Source organism: Xyrauchen texanus, chromosome 43, assembly GCF_025860055.1.
Source record: "Xyrauchen texanus isolate HMW12.3.18 chromosome 43, RBS_HiC_50CHRs, whole genome shotgun sequence".
In the NCBI taxonomy this organism is placed as follows: domain Eukaryota; kingdom Metazoa; phylum Chordata; class Actinopteri; order Cypriniformes; family Catostomidae; genus Xyrauchen; species Xyrauchen texanus.
In genome coordinates this window covers 3,452,124-3,472,540 of record NC_068318.1, presented here as the reverse complement: position 1 = coordinate 3,472,540, position 20,417 = coordinate 3,452,124, and the positions used below count along the sequence as shown (strand labels likewise).

General features: G+C 38.2%; 1 protein-coding gene across 1 annotated transcript in view; it reads left to right on the top strand.

Moving 5' to 3' along the window:
• Positions 1-20,417, top strand: part of ddx4 (DEAD (Asp-Glu-Ala-Asp) box polypeptide 4) — a 120,897-nt gene that overhangs the window by 65,303 nt on the left and 35,177 nt on the right. The window contains exons 12-13 of the mRNA XM_052115583.1: positions 8,330-8,459; positions 17,179-17,345. Coding sequence (XP_051971543.1) covers positions 8,330-8,459; positions 17,179-17,345 — 297 coding nt within the window. The remainder of the gene's footprint in view (positions 1-8,329; positions 8,460-17,178; positions 17,346-20,417) is intronic.

Genomic DNA, 20,417 nt, shown 5'->3' with positions numbered 1-20,417 from the left:
CTAGGGGAGGCCCGGGACCGGTGCAGATAATAGTCACTGGTGTTGGCCATGAGCGGGAATCGAACTGTGGTCGCCAGGTTTGTAGCGACACTACCGCTCCTCCCTCCGACACACACACACAAAAAATCTCATAGTATGTTATGTTTACGTTTTTGGAAACTGTCATCTTTTTGCACTACTGTGTACTGGTCGGCGCTGCACTCACTGTGCCTATTGTCCTGTTCATTGTTAGAAATGTCTTGTTCAGTCCCTTAACATATGCACTTTATATAGGTATTTTATTTAGTTGTGTAGTCTCTTGTGGTTCTGTGTTTGTCCTATGTTGTTTTTATGTAGCACCATGGTCCTGGAGGAACGTTGTCTTGTTTCGCTGTGTACTGTTTTAACTGTATATGGTTGAAATGACAATAAAAACCACTTGACTATTTCTTCCAGAACTGCGCGGTCGTTCTCCGTTTTTCGATGCCTTGAATGATGCACACGAACGCAAGTTCCTCCATGCCTTAAAAATATCACTGCCCCATCCTGGCCAATGACGACATCTGGACCTTTCCACTGCGCACTCTCTGCATGTTTGCAGTACACTTTGTCCCAGTTTCATATTTTTCGTCTGTGGTAAGCAGTTGTCTGTGAAGGGCTCTTTGAATTCTGAGCATTTAGCCTCTGTAATTGCTCTCCCTGCAGCATGCAAAGCTGAAATATGCTGTCCTACACGTACTTATACTAGTACCTTCCAGAGCTGGTGGCTTATCAGTAAGGACTGATGGTAGATTTGGATTTTGTCCAAACACAACCTGCTAAGGACTGTATCCATACACATTGTGCAAAGATTTTTGTCATCTGTGCCCAACCGAAGGCAGTTTTCCAGTCACATCTGTTGTCATTTTTTACTTTCATTAGTATTTCTTTTGGGGTCTGATTGTGTCTCTCTAAAAGACCATTGCTCCAAGGGCTATACGATGCTGTGGTCTTTACCTCAATGTTGAACTCTTCTGCCATATCCCCCATTTAAACATTAAACTCTCTACCATTGTCACTGAACAGCCTTTTGGCAGCAATGTATGAAGGTCTTCATAATTTCACTTGCCTTTTTTGTAGACCCAATGCTTCCCGCACTAAAACGTGTGAAGTGGTCAATGACATGGAGATACCATACTCCAATAAACTTCCTCTGCGGAAATTTCCAGAGCGGCATCCCTTGCTCTCCCTGTAAGCGATAATGCGACAGTCAGGGCTTGTTTCTTTCCTTCTAGTTCCGTAAAGCGGATCCACATTTCCACTTCATATTTCCAACTTTCATGACTTTTCATCAAACTGTGGTGGAATCTTGCCATCCTCTGCTACCAATGTTAACTCTAAATAAATGATTCACAAAAGCTTTTCGTCTGAACCTTTTATTTGCACCATCCTCACACACCAACTAACTTCACTTCCTCACACTTCTTCCTCACCCTCTCTCGTAACCCCCCCGAATTCTATTGCCCCCCCCCGTGGAAACAAGACTATAGCTCAACTTAACACATTGTGACCACAACTCTGCAGCCTATGCATCTGTGATTAAAACATAAAATAACGCAAACACGTTCGCCTCGAACCATATACATTTCAGTGATTTTATTATATTTTTACTTTTTATAGTTGTCTTTTTGTGCAAGTAATTTTCCACCTGCATGTATAGACGGATACTTGCCTGAAGGTAAATGGAAAAGTTTGTAATCAAGGTTTCTTGCTTTTGTGTAGGATTAATCCTGGTTAACGAAAATTATCCCATAGAATTACCTAGCATCCAACCAGTGTTCGTCGGTTCAAACCCTTTTTTTGTGCATGTAAACGCGTTCAATGATCATGAATGAATATGCCTGTTCATTGAGCATGTTTACACGCACACAGATATGCTGATTACTCTTTAAACTTAGCTTATTTAAAAAAAATTGACAATCCATAGTTATAAGACTTTTGAAATAGTCAAGTTAATCTGTTTTTCATGTCAAACTGAAGAGGCATGCCTGTATGCACATTGGATGAGCTGGTGAGAATGCTGGTTAATGTGTTAACATGCCACATTATGGACAAAATCCTACCTGTGTTGATCGGTTCTTAGATTATAACATTGTACCGATAAAAGAATGCTGTTTATTGCATTTACATGACCAGTTGCATTGTTGGTTTATTGAGCATAGGATGTGTAAGAGTGCATATAAACACGCACAAAAAACATTTTGGGTGGGAACAGACCAAATATAACTCTTTTCACTGTTCATCTTATGGTGCGTTTACATACAACGTGAAGAGAATTTTCGTCTCTCATTGCTCGTGTGAGTAACTGCTGTATTATACATTTGTGTTTACCTGCAGTATTCCTCCATGACTTGATTCCAACTATTGGTTGTACTTTACTATGAACCAAGTAGACGTGCATATTTTCAGATCTTACCAAGTAGTCCAACTTCCTCGTTCACTTTCTTCCAAGCGATGTCTGTCTTTTTTTTTTTCGTCCAGTCTCTGTACATGCATGACGTTGTGTCAAACAATTCCAGGTGCCCACACACCGCTACAACAATCTGTTACATCCATTTTCCAGATTTCTGTTACCTTGTCCGTGACATCCAGACAATCTCAGTGCTGATAGGCTTTCGTGACCACGCGTCATTTTTGGTCCGTCTCAAAACAAAACCAACTGGATCACATCAGAAGAAATTAACCACTGGAATTTTATGGATAGTTTATGATGCCTTTTATGTGCTTTTTTTTAACTTCAAAGTTCTGGCCACCATTCACTTGGATTGAATTGACAAAGAGCTGAAATATAATTTACTTGCCTTCATACCATCATAGATGTGAAGAATGAGAATTTTTAGTTCTGGTTAAACATAATTTAGAAAATAAAAGGGATGTTCATAGACTGTTCATAGGGATGCGGTCGATTGATACTTTCAACATGGACCATAGACGTCTAAATGGACCAAAAACAAGTAATTTGCCTAATACTGACCTCAAGCATACCTGGTTCTTCTCATCATAGGAGTTATGTTGCCCATTACAGTTCAGAACCGCTGTCAGCCATCCTTGCAGCATATATTCATTTGTGTGTACAACGGAGGAATTCCTGCCGCTGTTTTGACTACACATTTTATTAGCTCTTCGTTTGTCCTCAGCTGGTAAAAAATACCACCATATATTTATATATTCATATATAAATCTAACGAGCGCATTTGGCCCAGCAGCCAACATTGTTTTGGATGTTCTGCAAGTTCCATCGCAAAATATACGTAATAAAAGCTGTCCAATCAAGTTGAATTTTTCCTGATGCCTTTTGTCTTAAATGTTTAGGTTCTGTGTTAAAAATGCCAGTGTGAATGCTAAGCAAACCAGGACTAAATGTATCATTTTCTTTTTTGGCCTTGACCAAGAAAACCATACTACAAGTGTGAACACACCCTTAAAGTTCAATAATGGCCAAAATTTTATTTTATTGATTGCTGTGAATTTTTACACAACTTACTAGTTTGTTGGAAGACTAGTAGAACATAATCTCCTATATTTATGATCTGTACCTTTTTGACTTCTGTTGAGGATCTGGTTTGTTTGTTTTTTATTCCTCTGCCATTTTCAGTAACCCTCAGTCATTCAAGTTCTCCCAAACTATTTTAAGTCACTTTTTTGATGGAAGTGTTGTAGATAACATTCCTCTGTTATTGGAGTTCATGTGTATATAACCCCAGTTTTACTCTAACTGAAAGTTCACATTCCGTCCCGATACATGTCCTGTGCATGCAGCTTTCAACGTCCTGAGGCATTTGCTGCTTGACGTGCACAGTGGTTGCACTTTTCTTTAAATGAAAGAGCATTGTAGAGAAAATATTAGTTAATCCAGTAAGAAACATGCGTGAAGAGCTTTGCTGAATTCATCCATCTCGTCGACTCGTCTGTGAGGGAGTGCATCCTCAAAACAAGTTGGGTAGGAAAATTTAATTTAATTACAAACCTGAAGGCGAACTTGGAAAAAAAAGGACTAAAACTCAGCGGTTTGTCTGGCCCCAACGGGCCAAGGCTAGGTGTTAAAGATCTAGTCTGCACGTGTCCATTGACCAACAAATAAAAAATCCCAGATTGTGGTGCATTTTAGTAGTAGTTATTGCACACAGTCTACGGTTGTCACGATTACTCCATTTAAATTACTCAAAATAAATTCCTCTTACAAAATTGCTGAATCGAGAAATCAAAAATGTGTAAGTGCGCGCAGTCAATGTACGAGGTTGCGAACACAATGACGAGGTGTTCGCTGTGTGAGCACATCACTTTAGATTTGAAAAACAATGCGGGACCTAAAAACCAACATCACTTTAGCAATGCAACAGCATTTGAAAAGCTTGAAAGATGCAAGCTTTCACAGACCTGCTGAACACTGCACAGGAAGTTCAGACTGTATGCAATTTGCGGTGCTTCATCCAGAAGCTTGAGAAGTTGAGCTTTTCGTTGCTGTGCAGGACATGTTGAAAACAGCAATGCAGTCTAAGCATATTTATCTACACAATCTTTTGCTATATGAAGCAACAAAAAAAATAATGTAATGAAAGTTCTGTGATTTAAAATTATACACACTGTTGCGAATGCACAAACGCATTAAATAAATCTGACTGAATCCAGATGATTTAAGAAGGTTATTTTCTACAAATTATCATTTTGAGTTCTGTTCTGTGTAAAATGCTGCCTCTGGAGGCTGTATATGTATGTACAGTGAAAATAAGGTGCTTTTCCTTAAGAGTTCAGTTCATTCAAATCTGATGTCTGTTAAGCCATTAACTGATTTAGCAGCAAGGTAGCAAGTCTGCTGCCTAGATTTTTGGATGCAGCCCAAGGTTAAAATGCTTCGTGTGCTATATTAAATGCCTTATTCACTATGTACTTCATGTACAATTGGTTAGATTCAATATTTTTTTTGTTGTAAGTGCTATTGCTAATATGGACATGCCATCCATGGTTGCTGGACCTACTGTGTGTATTTCCTCCCTATTAACAATTTCTTAATGTGCAATTAAATGTAAACAAAAATGTACTACCGTAATTTCCGGACTATAAGCCGCAACTTTTTTCCCACGCTTTGAACCTCGCGGCTTAAACAACGACGCAGCTAATATGGGTTTTTCCCGCTTTAAATTTTATTTAAAAAAAATAACATTGTGACGTGCTCAGTTTTTTGGCGGCATGAAGCTTTCATTAGACCAATGAAATTGCCGAACGGGTTAAGGTCAAACAACTTTTGTTTACTGTTTAGATTAAATCGAGCACGCTCAAACTTCCCATCATTCTGATTATGGTAGTCATTTTGTCACCCTCAAGACACGGAGAAATGCATATGATGCAGCTTTCAAGTTGAAGGCGATTGATCTGGCTGTTGGAAAAGGAAAGAGAGCTGCTGCACGGGAGACGTTGGAAACAGCAGCGTGATGAATTGACTCGGTGCAAAAAGACAACTAAAGCGGAGGCTATTCAACTCCGACACCGAAGGAGATGACTTCAATGGGTTCATGTGCACAAGAGGAAGATAGTGACCAATGTCTTTCTTGCTAGGCTACTGTTTACTGCAAATTTTTAATTTTTTGTTACAAGCCGTGTGTGGCAGCGGGGGCGTGGTTAAGCGCCCGTCCGGGAGAGAAAAAGGCAGCAGAGAGCGTGTGAGAGAGTGACAGACACACACACACGTCAGTCTAGTATTGGCGCATAGAAGAATTGAGAAACTTTATAAAATTGATTGTAAACATTGCTGTGGCCATTAAAAGCCTTACCTGGAACGTCAAGTGTCCTGCTTCAAGTGTCCTCCTTGGGAAAACTGTCACAGTTTTCAGCACTTGATGTAAGCGCCCTTACCTCTTTTCTCTCCCGGACGGGCGCTTGACCACGCCCCCGCTGCCACACCGTGTTTCGTTAAAGCCTATTTATTTTTGTTACAAGCAGTGTTTCGTTAAAGCCTGTGTAAAGTTCATTTGTTTCAATGTACCGGTAGGCACCTGCGGCTTATAGACAGGTGTGGCTTATTTATGTTCAAAATAATAATTTTTTTTTTAATTCAGTGGGTGTGGCTTATATTCAGGTGCGCTCAATAGTCCGGAAATTACGGTAAATGGAAATCTGAAGAAACTACCACCATTTAAAAAAAAAAAAATTATTATTATTATATAACATTATAAGTGATGTTCTTTTATTGTTTGTAGATCGTTTCCTGGGATGCTTATTTGTTACGATCGTTTATCTTTTTATTTGTAATCTATTGTCTCCTTTAACAGTGATAATGTTACATTTAAATATGGAGTTTAAATTTTTTTTAGAATACAACATACTATGGTATAGACAATTATAAAGTAGACATAAGAATCAATCAATAGTCCAATCAATTGAGAGAGAAAAAACTGCAGATGCTGGCTATGTTAGCGAGTATGGCTAATAAATCCACAGCTTTAACTGATCTCTAACTTTTTTATCTGAAGCAAACGCTGTTAAAGCACATTTAATGCCAATTAAATAAAAGGAAACAATCAACTTTATATACCGGAGATCCACCTGCATGCCTCTGCTCGGCCATGATGTTTGATCAGTGTCTCAAGCTAATGACGTAACTTCCAGGGAGGCATCTCTGAGCCCATTGTACACGCCCCAATCCCCTGACTCCACCCCCACGTCAAAACAGTGCCATAAAGTGAAACGCACAGAAAAGTGAAGCGCAAAGGCAAAACGGTATCACGAGCTCACACGTGATGGAAATGCAGATTAAAAGGAGCATTGCAAAATAATTACTAGGCATTGCAAAAAAAAGATGTGTGGCAAAAATCATTGCTGCCTAAAAATCTGTTGCAGAGATAAAGGATCAAAGTTCTTTTAGTTTCTTTTACAACAGTCATTGATTTTTGCAATTAATTATATCTTGGTTTTTGCTATATTTTATTTATATTTTGCAACTCTTTATTTTTGTTTGCAAAACTTTTTTTTTTCTCTCGATACTTTATTTTACGTTTGTGATAATTTTTGTTTAAAAATTTTTTTTTTTCTTTTGCAATACTTTATATTTTTGCAAATATATGTGGCATGGAATTGATCCCATAAAACAAGTATTACTGTGAGAATATGTAGTTAAAGTTGCATATTGAGAAGTTTACTTTTTATTTAAAATTAACAAATAAATAATTTGTTTTAATGACATCTCGAGCATAGTCCTGGAATTTAACTTTTGATGCATCTGTACAAACCCTGTTATTGGCCACCCTGCTCTCTGGGCATCAGCCATTAAAAAAAACAACCCCATATCAGTTGATCGCTAGTCTGTATGCAGACAGTCAGACTAGAGGGAGAATTTGCTATGTGAAACTAACCTTTTACTCAAGGAACTGAATGTTCAGATGCTTAAGGGCATTTTATACAGTGCGTGGCAATCGACAAGCTTTATAAAAATTTTAGTCATGAATATAACTCATTCTCAATAAACATGATTGGTGGGCAGACATTGTTTCTGAAAAGATAAAATATTTTATTTCCATGGCCTGTTTTCCCATATTTGAGTAGGTCATGTTAAACTAGTTAAAGAAAAGTCAATCTTGCATTCAAAAAGAAGTTGGGCACACCTAGAGAAGCCAATATCTGTCAGCTTGAATTTTATAAATATTTATATTTAGATCTGATTTGGTGCCTGTTGGCTTTAGATATTGTTTGCACAATTGTTTTATTCAATCGTAAAATACATGAACTTAGACTAATGAATGCCTTTTAGCCAAATTACTTCACCTCAACTTTGTTATTTTTATAAAATATTTCCATACTAGTTGCATAAAGTTTCTTGTAAAGGGAACATACTCCATATAGCCTACTTAAAAACAATGATACCTTCTCTGACTGATTTTTTTTTTTCATATGCTTGTGTTTGACTGGCCGACATCAGTTAGGTATAAATTATGTATGTATATTGCGTCGGACTAAGTCGCAGTACCTTTCAGATGATTAAAAAAAAAAACGACTAGCATTCTGAAAAATACTGTATATGCAAATACCAGACATGCATACAGCACTTTTAAAGGGGATGAATTTAAAGAACTTCTCAGACAGGGATTTATTGTGCTTGCAGTAAAACTGCCCCTTATGTTTACACCTGTGTGAAGTTGATTATAAGAATAAACCCAACTGTATTAAATCATCAAAAAAATAATCAAATTTAGTTTTTTACCTCATCCATTAATTTCATCTTGCTCTTTTTAATCACTTTATGCTCTGAAAACCCCAAGACTGAAAACTGTATTCCTAAAGTGGCACACAACTGATATTATTTAACTTTAATGTCTTGTAGGACTTGTGTGCGTCCTGTGGTTGTTTATGGTGGTATAAACACGGGATACACTATTCGAGAAGTGTTAAAGGGTTGCAATATTTTGTGTGGGACCCCTGGAAGACTACTCGACATCATTGGTCGTGGAAAGGTAATACACTTGTATACACTATACTATGCATATTAAGATGGCGTATGAAGTGTGATTGTTACCCTTTTTTTTCTTTACTTCACTTAACTAGGACTGGGCTTTGATTTAATTATTTTGTTACCTCATCCAGCATATAAGATTGCAGTGGCTTAATCAGACCATAACTGGCCTAGCCATTGTGCCAGATTAATGAACAAAATGGTTTTCTTTTAAACTCATAATAAAATGTTACGGAAGTGAGTTACAGATCACTTTATAGCAAGTCATTTGTGTAGGCTTTAAATGGGAGAATCAAACATCCGCTGCTCCTTTTACCATGATGATTAATTTAGATTGCTAATTATTGCTTTGATCTGTGATGTTTATAGTGTACTGCATCTATAGCCAGCATTTGGGAAGGGATCATTTTGACAAACTGCGATTTGGATTGTAATGAATATTTATCATGTTGCTGCATTATGTTGCTGTATAAGTATGTGCCTTGAACATCCACTTGAGGGCAGAGTAAAGGGTTTGTTTATTCATACAAGTGGTTTGATCTGCTAGTGAGTAACTTTTAATTTGATTCATAAATATTCATTTATTATTTTTCTCCCCAATATGGAATTCCCAATGCGTTCCAAGTCCTCATGGTGGCGTAGTGACTCAACTCAGTCTGGGTGGCAGAGGATGATTCTCAGTTGCCTCTGCATCCAAGACATCAATACGCACATCTTATTTGGCTTGAGCACATTACCGCAGAGCGCTTGTGGAGGCCCACGCTTTTCTCTGCGGCATCCATGCACAACTCGCCACGTGCCCCACTGAGAGTGAGAACCACACATTGTGACTGAGGTTGTTACCCCATGTGACTACCCTCCCTAGCAACCAGACCAATTTGGTTGCTTAGGAGACCTGCCTGAAGTCACTCAGCACACCCTGGATTCTCACGACTCCAGGAGTGGTAGTCAGCGTCAATACTTGCCGAGCCATCCAGGCCCCGATAATTTCTAGATTTTGATTCCTTAACCTTCTAGATTGACTTGGTTTAGGTAAATTTATAAATTGGCTAAAACATTTTCACATTTACACTTAATGACTACCTGTGTTTTGTGCTTGCACACCTATTCCCTATAATAAGAACTTTTAATTTCTATAACCTGACTGTCTTGCATTCTTTTTTGTAATTAACACTTTTATTAATTTCCATACAAAATAAAGCAATGAACAGAATCAATAATAAAAATAAATTAACAATCAATAATTATCCCCTTTTATCTTCCATTAATTCCCCATCCCCCTAACAATCGCCACCCTCAACAAACGTCACTGTGGTGAAGCTTGAGTTACACACACAGTATAAAACACTATTTTTATTTTCTCAACAAAAAAAATTTTTTTTTAAATCACCAAATAGAGAAAAGAGAAATTCCACAACAGATACATTTTACAATTTCAACAATAATCATGTTTCTCTCCACATAGTGCTCCACTGAGAGCCTTCCAGAAAGGTAAGTATTTGTCCTATGTCTTGCCATCATTGGTGGAAAGAGTACTGAAAAAGCATACTCAAGTAAAAGTACTGTTACTTGTCAAAAAATTTAGTGAGAGTAGAGTAAAAGTACCTGTCCTAAATACTACTCAAAGTAGGAGTAAAAAGTAGCCCTTTTAAAAGTACTCAAGAGTAGTGAGTAGTGAGTATTATGCTATGAATGTTAGTCCACCTTATACCCTGCAAATTGAAAATATAGCTTACTCTATCACAGATTCATAGAAAAAGAAAAAAGAAACTGTATTTCAATATTTCTCGAACAGTTTTATTTTTGACTGCTAGCACTAAAAATACAGCCATGTAATATTTGAGAAAGCAACCAATAATCTGGTAACATTTATGACAACCATTCTGTAGAGGTTTTCTTGCAGGTTAATTGAAAAAGGTTGCAAAGCGTTGTACATTAACAATTTTACACAAAAGGTGAGCCGGTAGCACAAATTGGATTAATAAAGTGAATATAACATGCAATAACTGACAAAGTCTCTCAGCATGAATGCAGACTTGCAGCGATTTTAATGTAGGGGTCAACAACAAGCTTACATTTTTGAATTTGTTCAGTTTTACAATGAGCTGATTCTCAAAATTTGTACTGTCCAGCCTTGCTCGTCTAGGTGTAAACAGCTGCCCAGCACAACTAAAAAGGCGCTTACATGCTGCAGAGGCAGGCAAGGTGTGTTCAGTTTAAGGCTTAGCTTTTTCACCAAAGGAAATGAGTGAAGCAGTTCCATCTCTTCTGAGGCACAAGCCAAGTATCCATCCAATTCAGATGCTCTTGTGGATGGAACAATCTTAATGGAAGAAAAGAAGTCATCCTTGTCAGAGACATGCTGTGATTCGTTTTCCTGGGTGTCCTTCATGGCATCAAGACGACGCAGGATGTAATCCATACCTATGATATACACATAATACACAAATTAGTGATAATTGTGGATAATGCTGATAGACAAACTATGTGGTATGGACCAAGTATTGGGGTTGTCATGGATAATTTAGAAATTATATAAAGCCGTTCCATGGCCTCTAAATCTGAGGTCATGGTTCTCAGCAGGAAACCGATGGAGTGCGTACTCCAGGTAGGGAATGAGGTTTTTGCCCCAAGTGAAGGAGTTAAAGTACCTCGGGGTCTTGTTCACGAGTGAGGGGACAATGGAGCGGGAGGTTGGCCGGAGAATCGAGCGGGGGCGGTATTGCACTCGCTCCATCGCACAGTTGTCACGAAAAGAGAGCTGAGCCGAAAGGCAAAGCTCTCGATCTACCGGTCAATTTTTGTTCCTACCCTCACCTATGGTCATGAAGGTTGGGTCATGACCGAAAGAACTAGGTCGCGAGTACAAGCGGCCGAAATGGGCTTCCTCAGAAGGGTGGCGGGCTTCTCCCTTAGAGATAGGGTGAGGAGCTGAGTCATCCGTGAGGAGCTCGGAGTAGAGCCGCTGCTCCTTTGCGTTGAAAGGAGTCAGTTGAGGTGGTTTGGGCATCTGGTAAGGATGCCCCCTGGCCGCCTCCCTACGGAGGTGTTTCAGGCACGTCCAGCTGTGAGGAGGCCTCGGAAGACCCAGGACTAGGTGGAGAGATTACATCTCCACACTGGCCTGGGAACGCCTCGGGGTCCCCCAGTCAGAGTTGGTTAATCTGGCTCAGGATAGGGAAATTTGGGGCCCCCTGCTGGAGCAGCTGCCCCCGCGACCCGACTTCGGATAAGCGGTTGAAGATGGATGGATGGATGAAGCCGTTCACTTGCTACATAAGCACTGCTGCATTTAACCCTATACCCTTGCCTTTTCTAACATCGTTTCACAGTCTGACTGTGCTAGATTAGGCAAGTAAATAAACATTGAACCGATAGTTTAACTCCACACAAACTTTTTCCATACGCAGTAGTGGAACAGTAACAAGTGGGATTTTAAGCGAATGTACCCATGAGTCCGGCCTGATATTAAAAAACAAAAAGCTGCATGTTTTCATGCTTTAACAGATATTGGCATAATATCAATTTCATAAAGTTATCTGTACTCCTATACAAAATATCTTACCTGCTTTTATGATGTGGGCCTTGTCCGTCCATGACGTTTTGAATTTGGGAAGAAGAATTGCAGCACTGAGTTCCGGATCTTCCATGAACTCCCCAAAACGCTTTTGTAGACCCCGCTGCAGAGCATGAATAAGGGAAAGACATACCTTGACTGAAGCCTCCATCTTTTTGAGCTTTGAATCAAGAAGGTAGATTGTGGGAAGCAGCCACCCCATCTGAGTGTTTGTTTCGGACTGAAGGATGTTCAAGGCCATGGATACAGGCTTCGTCACAATGCAGTATTCGGAGAGGTAAGAAACTTCAGCAGGATTTAGCCTATTTAATAAATAAATAAAAGTCAAAATCAAAACAAACATCTTAAAAGAATGGTTCACTTAAGAATTAAAATTGTCATTTACACACTCAAGTTATTTCAAACCTGTATGAAGTTTTTTCTTCTGCTGAACACAAAGGAAGATGTTTTGAAGAATTTTGGTAACCACACAGTTGATGGACCCCATTGACAGTATTATTTTTTTTTCCTACCAATGGAAGTCAATAGGGTCCATCAACTTTTTGGTTACCGAATACCGACATTATTCAAAATATCTTATTTTATGTTCAACAGAAGACAGACATTCATACAGGTTTGAAACAACTTGAGGGAGTGTGAGTGACAGTTTTCAGTTAAGTGAACAATTCCTTTTAATATTCCAATTAGAACAAAGTGAGATTGAGCAAACAGACTTACATTTTAATTTTGAATGCTGCACATACATTCCGAAGGGATGCTTCTCCCTGCTCCTTTAGGATCTGCATTACCCTCTCTGCAGCATTGTACACTGAATTCCATGGTATGTGGTTGGGCTGAATGAACTGCAGCTTACATTCTTCTTGCACAGTCTCAGCACTGATGGCAGACCGGCTGGTTTTATTGTATAATGCCTGGCATTTCGCAAATGTTGAAAGGGAAAGCTTCTTAAATACCTCACTGCTGTCCTCTGCCTTGGAAGCACCCACAGTAGCCACCAAATTAAGGAGATGACACGCGCAACACTGATGCTTGGGTAGATGATACTCCAACCCACTGTTAGCTTTGAAAATGGAACCGGTGTCCTGAACTTCAAATCCTTCTGCATCATTCTCATCATCCAGTGTCACTGCCTCAGCAGAGTCAGCCTCAGCATCAATTAACTCTTGCTGACTCTGTTCACCATACACTCTAAAGGCTTTGATAAAATTTGATCCACTATCAGTTGTCGTTCTGACAATTTTTTTCTGAGATGCCATATTCCGAGTGGATATCAACCAAGGTCCCTGCGAGCAAATCAAATGTATGTGAACCTTTCAAGCGTCTGAAGGCAATGGAAGCAGACCTTCTTTCCAGAGTAGGTTCATCAATCCAGTGTGCTGTTACACCAATGTAACTGCGTTGTCGTGCTGTCCAACAGTCAGTAGTGGTACCTATATAGTTGACTCTTGCCATCTCAGCAATGATGTTTTTCTTTATCTTTGCAGCTGCTTTGGTGTGGACATAACTGTACAGCTAGGATGCATTGTACAGATTAGATTTTTGAATGTAGGACGTTCAACTATGGTAAAGGGCTGAAGGCTTTCACAGACAAAATCAACTACAAGCCTGTCAACTGTGGACTGAGTAACCTGCCTGCAGGACACAGAAGTCTTTAATCTTCATCTGTTTCACAGCTGAAAAACACCGCTGTTCTTCTGAGTTCTTTCTTTTCAAGATGCATTCATTGTACTGCTTTAATTTCATTGGATGTTTTCTCTGTAAAAAGAATACAGAATTGAGTAACTCACAATTTTCACCACTGATCATTTTTGCGTGCAATTAAAAAAATAAACTTGATTTAAACATAAATCTGATGTTTTATGAAAGGGAGTAAATCGCCATTTGAGAACATGTTACATTAAAATAATATCCACTTCAATAAGTCAACAGAAAGGAGGTTAATGCGTTTATGCTAAACAAAATTGATGTAAGGGACAAAAATCTAGCAGTGATGATGATAGGTTAATGCCTAATGCACTTTGAAGCCCGGTAAACAAACTAAATTAAGTTTTTCGAGCAGATGGCATCGCAAGCTCGTGCAGTGCTAACAGAATACATACCATTTGTGCGTGTATTAGAAAATGTAACATTCTGCAGTTTATTTTTAGTAATTATTTAGGCAAGTTCATGATTTCTGTCATCATACAGTGACCAGCAACAATTATAAAGTGTGCGTGCCTTTACTCTAGGCTGGTTGCTATCATGGTTGCTATGATCGCGTCATCAGAAACACCATGCATTGTCCAGTAAAATTTATTCGATCTGTGTCGATCACAGTGCTATTTTTGGCAGAATAATTTTGGTTGTCAAACATTCACACTCATAATAAACCCATACATGAACAAACATGCGCATTATATGATGAAGTATAATTTTGTATAAAATTAACAGATATTCGAAACTTACCTCAATGTGTTTTTTCAAATTGGATGTAGAACTCTTGAATGCCGAGATTTCAACTGGCTTAGGCAAGCAAAGTTGGCATGACATAATCATACATTTGCCCTTCTTCGTCTTCACTTCAAACAGCTCTTTCAGGTATGGCCAAGGATGCTGAAGTGCTGAATTTGAGCTGTCGCATGCTGACGTATCCACCACCTCTTCCTCCCTCCGGCTCTTCCTCCATGATTAAAATAAATTGGCGCCAGGTGTCTCGAAGTCTGTTGATGCTGGTTTGATGCAAAGTTTTCCGCGCGCGATTTGATTTGACGGGAATCACGCATGGAGTCACATGACTTATAAAAATAATAAATATTAATATAAATATAGCGACGGCAGGTTCAGGGAAAATAGCGCAGTAAAAGTACACTGTTTTTAAACTACTTAAAGTAAAATTCCTAAAAAAAACTACTCAATTACAGTAACGAGAGTATTTGTAATTTGTTACTTTACACCACTGCTTGCCATACATGTCTAATCTGCCAAGCTGTGTATGACATCTTTTCATATGCTGCCACCCTGCCCAATTTGGTGAACCATTCTTGAAATGGAGCACCCTTTGACTTCAATCCTCTTAAGAATTATCTGTCTTTCCAATCATTGTTATCAACTTTAATAACTACCCCAGTATACTTAGTCTAAGGCAGAATTAAATTTGAGTGTCTATAGAGCCTCACAGATAGAATTCTGTACGGTTACTCAATTCTTTAATCTTTATGCAGAACCACAGAGCATGGGCTTTGTTCCGTACTCCAACTGACAACGCCAGCAGATTGGTGTCTTTTAACCAAGCCTAAACAATCAAGAGGGAGTCCAGTAGAAATTATGCAAAATCTTATACTAAAGGCACACCCTTGAATCCATAGACCGTTCTAAAAAATTTATTCTTTCCCACTCCCCATCCTCCAATACAAATTCAGCTCTCTTTCCCATAATCTCTTAAGAGCTGTTAAGGCTCTTCACCCAGACTCTGAATCAATGAGGAATAATACACTGAAGCTTCATGACCCTTTCCAAAATCTGTGAGCACATTACAAAGTGTGTCTGCAGCCTTAGGGGTCTGCTTACTACCAAAGATAGTAAAACTTTAGATCTAGAATTCCCAAATTGCATCATATTTTCAAATGATCGCAAAACTCCATTTTCAATAAAGGTCACAAAGTGTAGCTACACCATCCCCATCCATTCTTTCCAGCAAAAGTGGGACTTATTAATAATTGCATAATTTTGGGCTCAGCCATAGGCTTGAAGAAACATTTAGGTTTCAAAATTGAATATATGAGAAACCTTTGTACATACTGAATTCAAGTGTGAATTAATATGATGCATTTTTTCTTTAGGCAATTTAATATATTTTGCAATGGTGACATTGGGGCAAGGGTCACTTTTTCAATGTTGTACTAGGGAGGGGCTCGCTCTGGTGAAAGAGGCTAATGGGCCAAGTGTCTAAGATTAAAAACATTGTAATAAAACAAAATTTTGTGGAGGCCATACCACTTTTGCATTTCAGTAAGTTACATAGACCAATTGACAATGAGGTCATTTACCATTCCAAATAAAATACTTAGCTATTCTATCAAATTGTTTAAAATAAGAAAGAGGAACTTCTAGAGGGAGAGACGGCAGTAGATATTTGAATTTGGGGCTAAAATTCATTTTTATAGCATTGACCATTTGTGGGGACCATAAACTATTACGAAATCTAAATTTGCTGGAAATAAAATGCCTAATTATGCACCACACCACCTGTTACAATACCAGGACAATCATCCTCTTCTTTCAGCTACTAATGGTTCCACAGCAAGACAACAATAAAGGGGAGAGAGGACAGCCTTGCTGGGTTCCCCTACCAAGAGAAAAGAAATCTGAAATTAATCCATTAGTTTGGACTGCTGCTAGCAGTTGTTTATAAAGTAACTTAATCCACCCAATAAAAGTGTTACCAAACATGTAAATTTCAGAGAGATGTAATTACTGTTTAAATGATTAGCTTACATTTTAGACAATATATTAACATCTAACTGAATCGATGAAATTGGACTATAACGTTTACATTTGCCTCCTTTTTTTTTTTTTTCTTTTTTTTTTCTTCTTTAGAATGGGACTGATCAGGGCTTGGCGGTAGTTCACCTTTCTTTAATTACTCTGTGTAAACTTCTGACATTAGTGGAGTTAGTTCTGTGACATAAGATCTAACAAATTCTGCAGCAAAAACATCTGGCCCCGGTGCCTTGCCTGTTGGCAAGGGTTTAATTACCTCAACAGGCTCCTCCAAAGTAATATCCGAGTCAAGAGTCTTTTTGATCATTTGTCAGTTTAGGAATTTCTAATGGCTCTAAGAAATTTATAATACACTTATCAGTAGACTAAGATGCGGAACTATATCTGTGGCAGAAATTTAGTGTGAATCATCTTGATGTAAAAAAAAAAAAAAAATCTAGGTTTTATTTTTTGCCATATGTCTGCACTAGTTTACATTTTTAAACACAACATTTTAAATGCATCAAGCTAGTTATTGAAATTTCTAGAATTTATGAATTTACAACATTGCAAAACTTGTAAGATAATTAAATGAGCTGTAAGTATTAGTCTAAGCTTTTGATGCAATAACATGCAGTTTGTCACTATCGGACTGGTGTATTTGCCATTTTTGTTTAATCCGCAGGTTGGCTTGAGTAAGGTGCGGTACTTGGTTCTGGATGAAGCAGACAGGATGCTGGACATGGGCTTTGAGCCAGACATGCGTAAACTGGTGGGATCTCCTGGAATGCCTTCAAAAGAAGATAGGCAAACCCTCATGTTCAGTGCCACCTACCCTGAAGATATTCAAAGGTGTGCCTCTCACTTTTAAACACTAGTTTGCCCAAAAATGTAAATTTTCTAGGGATGAACTGAAACGAGAATTTTTCCAATATTGATTTTAAAGGGCACCTATTATGGCATTTAAAATGTTCCTAATATTGTTTTGGGAGTCCCCAACAACAGTTTTACATGCATGCAATGACAAAAAACACTTTTGTCTTATAATATGCATTTATGTTTACCTGATTTGCTCACCGACTCCCAAATGATTCGTTCAACGACTCATTTTTCCAAACCCCTCCTTTGTGTGACGCTAATCTGCGGTGATTGGTCAGATGATCCAGTCAGTTGTGATTGGTATACTCTGTGCAGAGATTGTTGGAAACGGAACGCCCATCACCGCTTTGTAGTAAAAAAAAATCAAAATCGGAGAAGGAATTTGAGTTGATTTATGTTAGCAATCATAGCCCAAAGTTCGGTGGTAAACACCCAATCAGTTATTATTTGCTTTAGCCTAACGCATAAACCTATTGGTAAAGCACTGCATTACTACAAGTTATTGCTCTATTCTTTATGACAACTCCAATAACATCGACAAACATTTCACATATTTCAAAAAAATTGACATTGGAGACCTAGAAGCTGAGAGTAACTTACACAACACACACAAATACTTATTAAGCATGCTTAAAAACACATAAAAGCAACAATTATTAATAATACTTACAGGTTGTGATTCGGAGGAGGAAGCTGATCCAAATAAACTTGGTACTGAACCTTCCTTCAGTATCAACCGGCTCGCAAATCCACACTTGAAAGCATTCATGTTCGTAAAGCAATCGTCATTAAAATGACGCGAACACAGCACAAGGTTCGGGCTATACTTGTGTGGTATAGTTATAGATTCTTCACATGCTCGTCCCTGGGCAGTGAAGAAAAGGTCGCTTTTGAATATGCACTTCAGAAAACAGCGTCTTGTTGTCGACATGATGTTTTAAAGTTTTCCCTGGCGTCTGCGTGCGCAATGAGTGGGCGCGGCCAATTTGATCATTTTTCGTCTTGACGTCACAAGGAAAAGGAAAACGACTTGTTTAAAAAACGATTCATTACATTGACTCAGAGTCGACTCCTACTTTTGAGAGACAATAAATTTTTTTTACGGTGAACTTTCATATATAAAACTTTGCAGGATGTTTTTGTTCACTTAAATCTGTTACACACTACATGAAAGGTAATTTTCAAAATTCCATAATAGGTGCCCTTTAATGAAAAGAACTGGAGGCTGATACCGATGTTTTGCCACCTAACTTTTTTTTGTCAATAGATTTGTTTTATTTAATAGTTATACTCTCAAATAAAAGTTTACTTTTTATAAAAAATAAAAAAAAAGGTAAAGACTGAACACAGTGACTCGGCTTGTTGCGATTTCTTAAAAATCACCTGATTGTGGTTATTTGGTCTGTCTTGGTTATTGTGTATTTTAAAATCCAATAACTTTCCAAATAAGGGAATATTGTCCAAATATAGGGAAAGATGAGACTCGTTCATTGGCTACTGTTGCTCTGACAAGCTTTGCAAAACTTCCCAAAGGACTGAATGGGAGATTGCTGTGAATGACATTGCATTAACAACATATTTTACGTGGGCTGGAATGAAAATGCATTTTAAAGCATATCTGATTTTTTTTTTTGTTGACTAAATCAGAATTGAGGCAAACGGATATCACAAATAATTGTTAATCAAATGTTTTATGGCAATAAAACAACTGATAAGTGTAATGGAAAAGAAATGCTCATAACACAAATTAATTGTCTTAACACAAAGGGTGAAATTGTGAGAAAATGTGCTCAGTGATGTGTCACAATGACATTTTATGGTGACCACCTCTTCAAGCTTAAAAAGGACATAAGTATAATTCAGAAGTCTTAATAAATTATTCCATGAGACTCATGATTGTTATGAAAGCATACAGTGAGGTTTGGTGAGAAACAAACAAAATCTAATTTATTTATTGAAACTGTTGGCTGACCGTTGCTCACCTCTGCACGTTCATGAGACTGCATGAGAGCAAGTTCCAGCAGCCTCCGCACTCAAAATGGGTTGTTTAAGGGACAACTTGTTTCATCTAAAAATGGGTCCACCATAGCGAAAAACAACCAAACACACAGCACAAACCAGAGAACCAAACTTACTAAATATGTCTGAGTTTGTAGTCGGAAAATTGATTCATTTTTGTGCCCAGCCTCATTTATTTGAGACGGAGTACTAGTTCAATACGGGAGGCAGGAATGTCCGTCAGCTTTCCTCCATTCTGAACCGGTGAGCATTTGTGACAGACCTCATGTAAACATTATTGGACAAAATAAAGTAGTTTTTAACTGACTCGTGAGATGCAGGCTTCAATATACTGTTAGACTTTTTGGACTGTGTTCCCAGCGCGATGCCTAAAATTTAAACCAAGGGATCAACAGAATGTACTGTCGCTTGTTGCTGCTGGTTAGGACAAGAACTCTGATTAACATAGAAAATATACCTTTTTATAATGTGGTGTTTGCCATCAGGTTAGGACATGGCTGGCTACCTCCATTCTCCTGTCTATCTCTATTTAATTAAACTCTGTTTCAAATAAATGCATCTGGCTACAAACTCATCAGACATCTTTAGGTGCGTTGTGTTCTGTTGTTAATATCGCTATGGTGGACGTGTTTTCAGATTCACAAAATGAGTTTTGGCTTGAACGCCCCTTCTCGCGACATATTGCTCTGTGCAGTCTCAAACACGAAGAGGAGAGCAGTCGGTCAACAGTTTACAACAGTCAGGACATTGTTGAAAATAGCAAGCCAAATTTACGAGAAAAAAAATGCGCTGAAAAGTTGTGCGTTTTTCACAGTGTGCATTATCCATTGATGTAATATGACAGCTTTTCGGTAAAGAACATTAACCAATAACTGTTATGATATAAAAAAAAAAAATAGCTGTAGGATAGGAAAAAATAGGCCTGTGATTTAGCCTACAATAAACCTAGTGTCTTCTAAACATGACATTCACACAGAATAAAAGAGTTTTAGCCGTTGAGTAGACACAAAAAAAGAGGGGGACTTT